Genomic DNA, 12,253 nt, shown 5'->3' on the forward strand with positions numbered 1-12,253 from the left:
AAGATAAATAAGGAATATCCGCAATTGCAGTGTATTTTGTTTAATAAAAATAATACTAAGATTTACTTTTTCGACACCATTTATATTTTGGCTTTATTCCAAACTTCCCTGTGTTAACATAAACCATGTTTCAAAACGCACAAAAATGTTGACACCAATCCAACTGCTTTAAACTACAGGAAACATTTGTATAACACGGAAATGGCAAAATTCGAATGCGACAAAAAAACAAAATATAGATCAACAAGATCCGTTTTCAAAATACCGGATCTACTGATCTGTTCCAGTCGTGTTGCTTAAATAAAATGTGTGGCCGCATCAACACGATCAGAAAAATATCAGTGTCCACATGTCTTATTTTATTAAAGCGATCATTATTCTGCATATGTTGCCCTCTTTTGTCAATGGCTCTCTTACCGATTATGAAAAGGGCGGGACACTCGGTCAGACAGGTGTTGTATGGCAGACGGTCGTCTACCTCGCGCGCTGTCCGTGACTTCTTTGTTTGTCTCCAACATGCAAAAGATATTAAATGGGTTGTATCTAAAATTTATGAAATTTATGAATCAAATTTGATTTTCAAATTAAAGCAGATGACTGAATTATTTATTTGATGATTTCATATCTTTATATTTTCATGAGCATGAAGTCATGAGTTTAAAAGGGTTGTGAAATCACGAATTCAAATAGTTCTCTTTTTAAGTGACTATATTTAGTTAAAAGAAAACCTAGAAGTTTCGAAACTGTTCGTAGGTCTATTTAAAGACATTAAAACCCCTTGTCATTTTATTCGTCGTATTGAAATAATCTGTGTGTAACATTCTAATTTAAGGCATTAGATTATTTGTTTTCAAATAACCAATCGTGACCTGACCTTCCAACTTGATATTATAAAAAGACTTGTATCTCTTCTGCTTGTCATTTCGTAACAGATCATTAGTTGATATAGAGAGGAACAATTTCATGGTAACTGCGTATTAGTTCGTGACTTCAAATTAATTATTAGGTTGAAAGATCAGCGAAAATATTCATAAAGTATAAATAACTTCCTACAATAAACAAACATGTGTTTACGCAGGTTTTGTGTTGACTAGTGACGTCATCGTTCGATATAACAGTGCTCATTGATCCGTGTTTACACCTGAGGCAATAGCTTATCGTATTTTGCGTTGTAAACACTGTCACGATGGAACAGCAGACGGCGGGTACGGAACGAATTTACCGCGCGGATTTCATTAAAAAACGTAGAGTTCGAAAGGTAAGAATTTCACTATTTGGTAGAAAAAATATTGCATTTTCAGTATACATGTCTAAATTTGAATGACATTAATTATTTAAGGGTTTTCAGATGGATGTGTCATATCCAGATGAAGGCGCAAGTAAATTGCGTAATCATCATGTTGAACATAATTTCAATATTTTTACATATTGTGATATCAGTTAATGATTTGAACTTAATGGAACATTTTGCAATGTAACTAAAAGCTAATGTGCAATGAAAAAACAGCTCTATCCAATTCTTATATGCAAGAAATGTAGTTTTCTTGCACGCTGTTAGGTAATGTGATGCATGGGTTATACTAAATGCGCGTTTTCATCTTCGAAAGAACTGAGAATTCTAAGCACTTCTTTTTTTAAGATGCTCAGTAATTACTGCTTTAAAGATAGGACCTCGTTAATGTACCCCATAGACATATGGTGTATAGACCACTTGAAGGGCAGTCATTGCATAATACTCAATTTCCTTTTCAGTTTTACCTTTTAGGATATCTTAGAACCCACTTAATCAGCAAATTTGACACGTTGAAGATAGTAGCTATTCAGTGAATACCCCCATGTGAATACTGAATCTAAAATAATAAAAAGCATCCACCAACCCCATCCTAAAACCCATATTGGTTAGTCTAAGCTTAGCCTCATCTTCATAGCCTCAATGTTCTGACTATCTTATAGAATTACAAACAGACGTACAGATATTCATGAAAACGCAATATGTGGTGCAACATTTTTACATTTCTACTTCATCTGCAAACTATTGACGCTAGATTCTATAGATACTATACCTAATGTCCGAAAGTCATTGGTACCCCTCCCAAGAACTCAGTTTCATGAAACGAAACCTGAAATGGAGACTCTCCCCCTCCCCCCGAACTCTTAAATTTCCACACATGCCGATTGGTCGAAGCTTGTGCTCAGTTGAGGGAGATTTTGTAGAATTATTCAGAAACTGGATAGGCACTTGGAACCAACCTTAATCGTTCTTTCTTTTTAACAGGCAACTACTTTGTGGTTAGTTGGAACCATGTACAATGTGGATTCAAGCTTCAATGAGCACGGATTCATAAGGGTCAGACTCGGCGTACGCCCTCTCCCCCAACTAGGATAATATTTGTTTTTTTTTGCATGAAATCTTGAATTTTTTACAAATCCTTTTTTACAAATCCTACCCCAAAACTTATCTTGACTCGCTTTGTTTGGCCTTAATAAATTATATTTATGCTCCTTGATCCTCCCCGGGGTCTTTTACACTTTCACACGTAAATTCGTAGATATCTTGTGTCACTTCGTAAATTTCCCTTTGACAAAGTTTATATCTGCATCTTCGACTTTTTAAATTTCAAAGTAACAATGAAGCCTGAAGGGCCTTTGCGAAGTTATACCTGCAAATACCTCATTTTTCTTATTTCAGGGAAGAGTGGAGTATTTAGTGAAATGGAAAGGGTACCAAAACAAGTAAGTTCCCTGTTTTAGCACGTGATCTAGATCTACCAGGAAGTTCAATGCAGTTACATATATATTTTTATATGATAAGTTCACCTTTCTGATATGATCTATGGCTTAATAATTATAGAACAAATATATAAATTTGTTATAGTCGTAAATTATTGAGGTGTAAGTGGAGTCGAATCTGCCAGTCATAATATTAAGTCAATAGTACAGTGTGAGTCAAACATTTTGCAATGAATCAGTAATTATTGAAAAATCTGGAGAAAAGGGACGTTGACGTCATCGGTGTGAATGTCTGTATAAATATGCTATCACTTAATAGAAATGAATAAGTCATGATAGAATAATAGAGAAACAAACGCAGATCATAAATATCACTGACCATTGTACGATTTCACCACTCTCCCCCTTTTTATTGAAATAAGAGGACTTGTTAAATAATTTTATTCGAAATCTGATATTGTTTCGTGTATTTGAATCAAAGAAATAGCACAGATGTAGACTTAGGAAGTAGCATCGTCACCCCATATTCTGTAAAAAGCCCGTGGTAAATTGAAACGATATAGATGTAGAGAAGAATAGATAGTGCTTTCAAAATTAATCCATTTTGAAACTGGCTAGGTTTCATAAGATCGTTGAACTATATGTATTGTACTTGCGTAGGACGTAGTTACTATGTAACAGCCCGCGAGATCATATAATGATTACTCGTCAGATAATGATTTTAAGCAAAAAGTTATATTTAAGTCGCTATCCTCTTGTTGAAAATGCATGTGTATGCCGGACTTGGTATGCTCATACCCAGAATGTTGTTGACGCGGCAGTATTTGCATGTACCAAACGAAACTGCACTTACACCTGCTAGTGAGAGAAACTTATTACCCAGACAACCAGTTCACAATGATCCTTTAGGCCTTCTGTCTGCGATAGAAATAGTAATGCTGAGCAGAGAAGACTATGGTTTAACGTTTATCTGCACGTGAATTCTTATAAAGTCACATACAGATATTAGGCGTTGCGGAAATAACGGAACAAAGAATTCAAGGTTTCAGATAAATAGGCACACGCTCAGAATATTGTGATATTTTTTTTTATGGAATCTGGAAAATTATGATCGCAGAAACCTCTTATAACTAAAATTGCTCTACAGTCTTAACGTGTTCTTTAATAAATTTAATACAGTCGTACAGTTTTGTTATGCATATGTATGAACACCAAAATATGTAATGTTTAGCCTTTAGCACTAGAATTAACACAACAAAAAAATACGGATGCACACAGTATTGGTTCCTGTGTAGCGTTTGATTCATGTATGTTGTTACTGTATGCCATAAGAAGTACATATGTACATTTTTTATACATGTACATGAAAGTAACACTTTTCTCAAGGATGTAAATAAAAATAGAACGATAAGTAGTTAGGTTTGTTCAAATACGGTGATATACATGTACTGTACGTCCTGTTTTGATTTTAAAATATGTTTACCATAAGATTATTCGTGATACGAGTTCGACAGGAGCAAGTCTAATAAAAAAAATTGTTGAAAACTTGGGGTTCCGGTAAATGATACGATGACACGTTGACATCGGACAATATGAACTGGATGAAATCAACTCAATTATTTTTACTGTGATTGTTACTTTTTTGTTTTAGAATGTTTAAACATTCATCATTTAGGGGATTTTTCAGTGAGTTTTTGGTAATTTTTTGTCTAAATTTTGCGCGAAATTCACAAACATTTCCCAAAAAAAATGACCTCGACACGCGGAACCCCATGAATTCGTCGGTGACATCGTGTGTAGACCAGTATGATGAAATCCATACAGTCTTATTAAAATAATATGGCCACTGTTATAGGCATATTTGCATGGGTGTTCATAAGACCTGGTTGAACTTGTCATTTTATTTTTTTCCCCTGTACCATGTCAGTAGCATAGTGGCTAGTTTATCCTTGATTTTACTAGTATCTCACTTTCCGATTTGTACACATGAGTTCGGAAATTGTTTTAAACGTTTTATATAAGGCTATTTACTTTCATACATGTACATTATCTAAACATTATAAATCTTTACACTAGTAACGCATAAATCGCGTCTCATTGGTTTAAAAAGTAAATCTATATGATTCAATTCTTTAAAAGTCTAATCAATATCAACTATGTATATATTGATGAAACTATAGTTGCATAGCAAATAATAACAAACTGGGGCGTTCTAGATTATGGTTTCATAACAATTCCATGGGATCCAAAACAGTATCTACCATTGGCGATTTCACCATGGTAATTTAATGTTTACAGTTTTCTTTCCATGTTTCACTACATTAATTGAAACTCCTATTTTAGCATTTCTCGTGATGTCGTGTTATGATTCTTCGTAAATCAATTAACATTATGTGTACATTAGTACACAAGAGTTCACACATGTGTGCTATCAATTTTACTAACCATTAATGAGGTTTGGTATACGAAAAAGAATTTGGGCTCTCTCTCACATATAGACTGACAGATACGAATCTCTCTTTTGTTACATATCAGTTGGATTGGTATTATAATAATTTTGAGAAGAAAAAAACCTATGTCACAAAACGCGACATTGTTTTTATTGAATTATAATGCATTTAACCACATGAATTTGTCCGTAGGTGTTAAATATGGTCCTCAGTGAACGAAATACAAAAGTTTTAAATCTTTAGTATAAGAAACCACGCATTCTTTTGTTTATATATTAGACTTCTGCAACGCCTCGTTAAAAAGAATAACTAACATTTCTGCATGGAAATCAATTAATGGTTATGACATACGGTGTAATGTCTTCATTTATCATTTTAATACGTGTATGTTGAATACTTTAGTTGTTCATCGCCGGTAACATTTGTTATGGTGTGATATATTGTAGTGGTTTTTTTTTATTCTCGCATTTATTTTATTTATGTTTTTTGCGTTATGGTTTGATATTTTTTCGTGTTCGATACATATTTTGTAAGTTTGTGATATTGTCGTGAGTACATGTACATGTAGTGTTTGGGATGTAAACACTGAATTGAAAATGTTTGGCAAATCGTCATGGGACGGATACGGTGATTTTGACAAGAAGGTTCCGTTCTAGAATAAAAGGGTTTTAGACTGTTATTTGTATTTTTTCCCCAAAATTTACACAATTTTCCAATCTAAGGAAGATTTCAACTCCTGGATTTGCTACTGTCGTCTTCATGTCTGACTGGATTGATCATCTCTCACTCAATACTCCTAAAACAAGTAATATAGGAAATGTTATATTTCAAGAATATAAAATTCATTTCATAGCCCTAGAAAATGGGTATGATATCAAACGGAACACCAGTGTCACTCTCTATCAAAAGAATATTGGAGCACACCTGCCCCTCCCACAAAGGCTAGTAACCAGTCTCCTGGAGAAGGCTAGCTAACTAAGGCCAATAAAAAAATGTCTGTTTACTTTGAGGTTAACTTGGATGAATGGATTTAGTTATATGTAGTAGTTACGTGGATATTTTATTTTGTTTTTTTAAATTATTTTATATGGACACTCATTGGAGAACTTTTTTGCTCTCATAGTACTCAACTAAAACAGTAGTTTAGCGGCTTTTCTAAAATAAATATACCAGTAAAATGCGCTAAAATACGTGTAGGTAGGGTAACCGTAAACAGTCATTTTTATTCTTGGCCTAATAATGTAATCACAAGATCCTTGTTTCTAAACCTAGCGTCAAAAAACAATCTAAACTAAACTATGAGTTAGAACTAATAACGAGCCGGACTCTGCTTTATGTATAATCATTATTCTTCGCGTGTCATAGTTTTCTGATCCTCTTTCGGAAAAAGAAATCCCTGATTGTACCTTTTGTTAGCAACTCGTCGGGTGTTGCTAGTGGAGGCTTACCCTATCGGTGCACCTGGTCCATGCTCCTAGTTTTTAGTGGAGTCCGAATTGTTCGTTTACTTTCGTTGCTTTGTATGTATTATTTTGGTCATTTTATGTCCTTTGTTGTATGTATCTGTTTTCCTTCTCTGGTCTTTATCCCTGGATTACATTCTTTTAATTTGCGTTAGAATTTTTGTTCCCTTGATTACTCTTTCAATCTTGTAATGTTGAGTATCGGCATTCGCGTATACTGATACCTTGTAGGCAAGTCAATGCGTTTTTTAAGTACAAATAGACATTGAGTGAAATATAGTGCGTTTCACTTCATTTACATCTATGGAATATGAAAATAATCATTAATATGTTTGCTTACAGGGATTGCACCTGGGAACCAGCAAAGAACATCCTTGACCGGACGCTAATACGTGACTATGACCAACGGTATGTAACACGGCTTTGATCAGGGGCGCATTTCTTTTACCCGAATCTGAAACATGATTCTGAATCATTTTCATGTTTCACTGTTTCTTTTACTTGAAACAGAAACATGATATCGAAACATTTGAAACATAAGTGATTGATGTTTCAAACTGAAACACAAACCGAAACCGGTCCCGATATTATTTTGCTTCGCTACCAAGCCATTTTGTTACTTTTGAAACATGTTTGTTTTGATAGAAACTGAAACATGTTACAGTTTCTCAAATGTTGTATTTTTAATCACCGAATCATGTTTCTGTTTTTTGAAACATTGTACTGAAACATTTTTCAGATTCAGGTAAAAGAAATGCGCCCCAGCTGATAGTAATCAATACGTTTTACATGTACACATGAAGATCTGGCTTTATTTGGCGTCTTGTTCATATTGAGCTCATAGGCTGAATAAATGTTAGCTGCAGTGCATGGAACCGATGCGGCGCTTCGATTTGCACCCTTAAATCTTTTCAAAGATGTTGGTGTTTATTTTCAATATCTAACACCTTTTAATATAGCTGAGGAATTCTCGTTTTATGGTTTCTCACAATGTAATTACATGGCCTTTAAAAATTCAAGGATACGGTTATTAACTCCTCTTTCGAATGCCCCCAAATAATCATAAATAAGTGAATTTTGTTACCAACACACATATATAATTTCACTTTTAATAGTAATAAGTAAATTTAACACGCACACACCATCAAAGAATCGAAACACGTGGAATAGGATTTAATTATTATACCTAAAACATATCTTCTTTCCTTTATAAATCGAGTTGGATTGAAATGAAGGAAAGGGAATTTATACCTCCTTGTCAAGTTTATAATATACAATTTTGCATTGTTTATTTATAAACTCGGAAGTGCAGTGTCATGTCGATTTCATGTTGACATTTTGAAGGGGAAATTCATCTATCGATCGTATCGTAGTACTATTGTATGACGTTGTATATAGTTCATGAGGGGAACATTGTTTACATAAAACTGAAACAAAAAGTAATTGACTTCCCAAGTTTTTTCTTCCGTTTTCCTTAAACTAATTAAAAGAGTTTTTCCTGAGAGGTATACACCGAAATTACTAGATAATATATCTCGGTACATATCATGACATGGGAGCACCAAGAAACTTCCGAAAAGGAAACGACTTACCACGAGATCATAGCGTTATTTCACAAGATTGACCAATCGTACTGCACAAATCGCAATCACCTGAAAGTCATCTTTGGTTGTAATGATGATATTAATTCACTTTCATGTACATGCCCTTGACAAGAGTCATTGCGAAACAATGCCCCGCCCAGAACAAGAAATAGCATACGTATTCGTATGTAACCATTTTAAAGATGACGTGATTCTAACCACCTTCACAATAAAAGTGCTGCAACGTAAAAAAAAAAAACAAAAAAAAAACGTCATGTCGAAAGGACGGACGCACATACCGCAAAACCGTATCACCAGTTTTGTTGACGGGGCATCAGTAATTTTTTACTTTCATCATACTTATTTACAACTATATTCATGTGTACATTTTTTTGCATTTTAGACGTTGCAGAAACAAAATTGGGAAGCGGAGACGGAGCGAGGTGAGAAAATCGTTTATATTTTCATTAAACACATACAAGAAAGAAAGAAAAGTACATAAACAAAGGGAGGTCACGATTTTAAAGATACAGCTTTGATAGCAATCTATTTTATATTTAAGATAGAACAAATATGAAATACAACAGAAGAGCAGATGACAATCCCTTTCCTAGACCAGTTGACTTCCAAACTTTTATTATATTTCTGTTGGCAGTTTTTGATTGGTTGATTGATTACAGTTAAATATCTTTAATCAGATAATTCATTGGTTTATTAACGAGTAGATTTAATCAACTATCATTCCTGCTATTTGATCAACACCTGTTAATGCGTTAAATATAGCAACAACCGGGTTATTACGCGATAGCTATATATAAGACGACGACCACGAGGTATTCGATAGAGAATTTTAAAGTTTTGAGTGGGATCGAGTCAGTTGAGTACCGAAATCACTATCTCAACCTCTAATAGAAAGTCTGATTACCAGTATTGATACAATCGCCTTCAGCTGCTGAATGTTTGAGCTACTAAAACACAGATCAATACTTCATATTTAACCTTATTATTAGTAGGTGTTTGAGGATGGATTGATTGTTCAATTATTTAATTATATTTGATAAAAATACTTTTGAAATCCACACAGAGACAATCCCCAAGATTTGAATTGTCTCGTTTTATCTCAGTCGTAGGATGAAAATTATCATGTTATAAATTATTTGTAAATTTGATTAAAATAGTTTTTTTGTGGCTTTTCTACTTGTTTTGCTATTCTTGTAACATCGCTATGATAAAGCGCACGTAATCGTTTGAAGTAGCATTTTCTAGAAAATTGTAGTTGAATGATATAAGTACAATGATTGTGTTGTTTAAATGAAATGTTCATGGACTGTTTTTATAGTCGTGGCGATTGAGTTCACTCATGTTCACTGAAAATGCTTTAAGTTAAAGTTATAAAAACCCATAGTTGATTGATTTCAGAAGGGTATCGTTATTAAGACTGGCCAGGTGTTATATTTTCTAGTTTTAGTTGATGAGCTAATTACGAAGCATTTTAATTTGGATGGCGTCTAATCAGAGTCCATGTTTCGAGTTGAAAACAATATGTATGAATTGTCAGCCTCTCAAGTCGAAATATTACTTCGAATTTCCCTTTCAATCGAATTTCAAATAGATTATCTTCCTGTTGATTAAATTTATTACTGTATATTTTTCAAGTTTAAGAACTGTTTTTCAGGTTGAAAATTTCAAGCCCAGTGGATCCCCCCTTTACCCACCTGTTTCCGGTGACAAGAATAACAACAGGGGCGCATTGCATCAAAATAAACGCTCATTTCTTTTGGACAAAAATAATGGGAACGCGGGTGTAGATTTTGATTCAGATGACTACAATGGATTCTGTGACAATGAAAAACTGGACAGCGACCCAGAATATAGATTTTTTAATCATTTGAGCTTGAGAAAAAATAAATCGGGAGAGACAGTATCAAATTCAAGTGAATGGAATCATAACAACTCACGTGATCAACTTTGTTATGATTGGTTGACAAAGTCTCATGAAAGACACGAGACGAAGAAAGCAAACATGGACGATATTGATGCTGCAAAACAACTTAGTATAAGTGCCGCAGCCAGTCATGAGGCTACGGATAGTGATCAGTCGACGGTTGAATGGGTCGAAAGTGATTTAGAAATGGATATTAATGAGGATCAAAAGGATGGAACAAAACTGAAAGACGGTTTTCCGGATGTGTTTGCTTTGGATGTTACATGCCATAGTGTAACAGTGACGTTTCTTGAAAGTCCTTCGAAATGTGGATTTTTTGTTACAGACGAATGAAAGTTTCTTTGAAGTCAATGGATATTGTACTTCAATCCGTCTCGAGTACTTTGTGTCACTGTTCATTGTACGTGTAGGTATTATAATTGTGTACAGTGTAACACGAGTACCGACATCGTGACCACATCATGTACTTTGAATCCTTTGTCATGGGATTTGAATAAATTTTATTATTGTAATACAATGCTTTAGTTTATTTTACATTTATGTGGTGAATAATTTCCGTTGTAAGCGTTTTGAAACATTTCCTATTGGAAACTACATGTATTGGCATTTGATTATTTTTGTAGATAGGCTACGGTTCTTTAATTTGTTGTTTTAAAGCTCAAATTGATTAAGTTTTCCATTGTGCTGGGGAAAATACGTAAAATTACAGCTGTTATGCTATTTTCGCTAACTCTAATACAAGGCTCAAACAACACTTGATGTTTTTTCTTATGAAAATTAAGGATAAAATCTTAAGTTTCTTGTAAATTGATAGTTTACATTCATGTTGCTATTCCCCTGCTAATTGTTTTTAGTCGGTTGTTTTAAGCGCATGATCATGACAGTAATGGTATAACCGTGACCTTCATTCAAAGTCGAATGGGTATTTGCGATTCCTTACCCTACTTTCATTACCAAATGTGTCCGACCGAAGAAGTCCATGCCTGCCAAAAATAAATTTGGTCCGGAAGAAATAGTCACATTTTCTTGCTGAAATAAAATGCATGATAAAGTCAAAATAGGCAGTTTGGTTAGACTGTTCAACATTCTGCCCCAACGAGCTAATTTATCGCTTGATCAATTTATGTTCTTGAGTTTGCCTTCCATATTTCTTTCAACTCATTCTTATTTCGACCGACGAACTATTCCTGTTATATCACACTAAAATGTTCAACCACCAGTAATGTTTTTCTAACCTGAGTATTGAAAACAGCCTTATTCCATTAAATTTATCAATTTATTCTGATCTTAAGATGTGGTAAATTCAAGATTCAATTATTATAAATACCAGAACAAGTAAACTCAGAACAAAACATATCTCAATATGTCTATCACATTCATATGATGCTTCCCTGAAAGAATAAAGCAGACTGATGGCCATATTGATATTTGTGTGGAAAGTACAAATGCACTGAGATAAAATTTGGTAAACATACTATTATCTCTACTGATAAAAAAAATAACGAGTACGTATATATAAATCTGGTACCTTACTTCTAGATGAGCTATGTTATACTAATAACGGGTTTTTAAAAAAGTTCTCTTTTTAATTATCATGCAGGAAGTGATACATGCAAGTAAAAAAACACAAAATTTACTTTAGTTTTTAATTCAGAAACAGTTACAGACCATAATATAAACAGTGTTTATTAGTCATTCTGCTAAACTTTTGAGACAAAAATCATCTGTTGAATACGAAATAAGCTCTTTGGAAGAATGATCGTTCTTGATTTGGTTCATTTGTAGAGGCGATGGATGTAAGTTCTCTCCCAAACTACGGAATGTATAGTGAAGGGACTGAAGAGATATTAAATTGTTGCGAAAGCATTGTTTTGTCGGTAGGTTATACAGCACATTGCATCAACACCAGTGGTAGTGCCTGAATTTTATATTGACTGGTACTCGAAAAATAACAGAATCAACCTGATAGTGTGTACTATTTTCCAACAGTTAATTTGTTTCGAGCGCTAATGGGCGCATTTATCAGTACTTGAAGACATTTTACTCGAGCGTGTTATGTATATGTATGGCCAGTCTCAAATG

The 12,253-nt window shown here is 33.9% G+C and overlaps 1 protein-coding gene across 1 annotated transcript; it reads left to right on the forward strand.

Moving 5' to 3' along the window:
• The first annotated feature begins 1,177 nt into the window (after positions 1-1,177).
• On the forward strand, positions 1,178-10,688 carry LOC148619903 (uncharacterized). The gene is made up of 5 exons (XM_088580308.1): positions 1,178-1,258; positions 2,690-2,733; positions 6,986-7,051; positions 8,630-8,669; positions 9,902-10,688. The coding sequence occupies exons 1-5, from the start codon at positions 1,187-1,189 to the stop codon at positions 10,502-10,504; spliced, it is 825 nt and encodes a 274-aa protein (XP_088436434.1). The 5' UTR covers positions 1,178-1,186; the 3' UTR covers positions 10,505-10,688.
• Positions 10,689-12,253: the final 1,565 nt, after the last annotated feature.

The sequence above is a fragment of the Perna viridis genome, chromosome 4, assembly GCF_037379345.1.
Source record: "Perna viridis isolate PV_CMFRI_1.1 ecotype Kerala chromosome 4, ASM3737934v1, whole genome shotgun sequence".
NCBI classification, from domain to species: domain Eukaryota; kingdom Metazoa; phylum Mollusca; class Bivalvia; order Mytilida; family Mytilidae; genus Perna; species Perna viridis.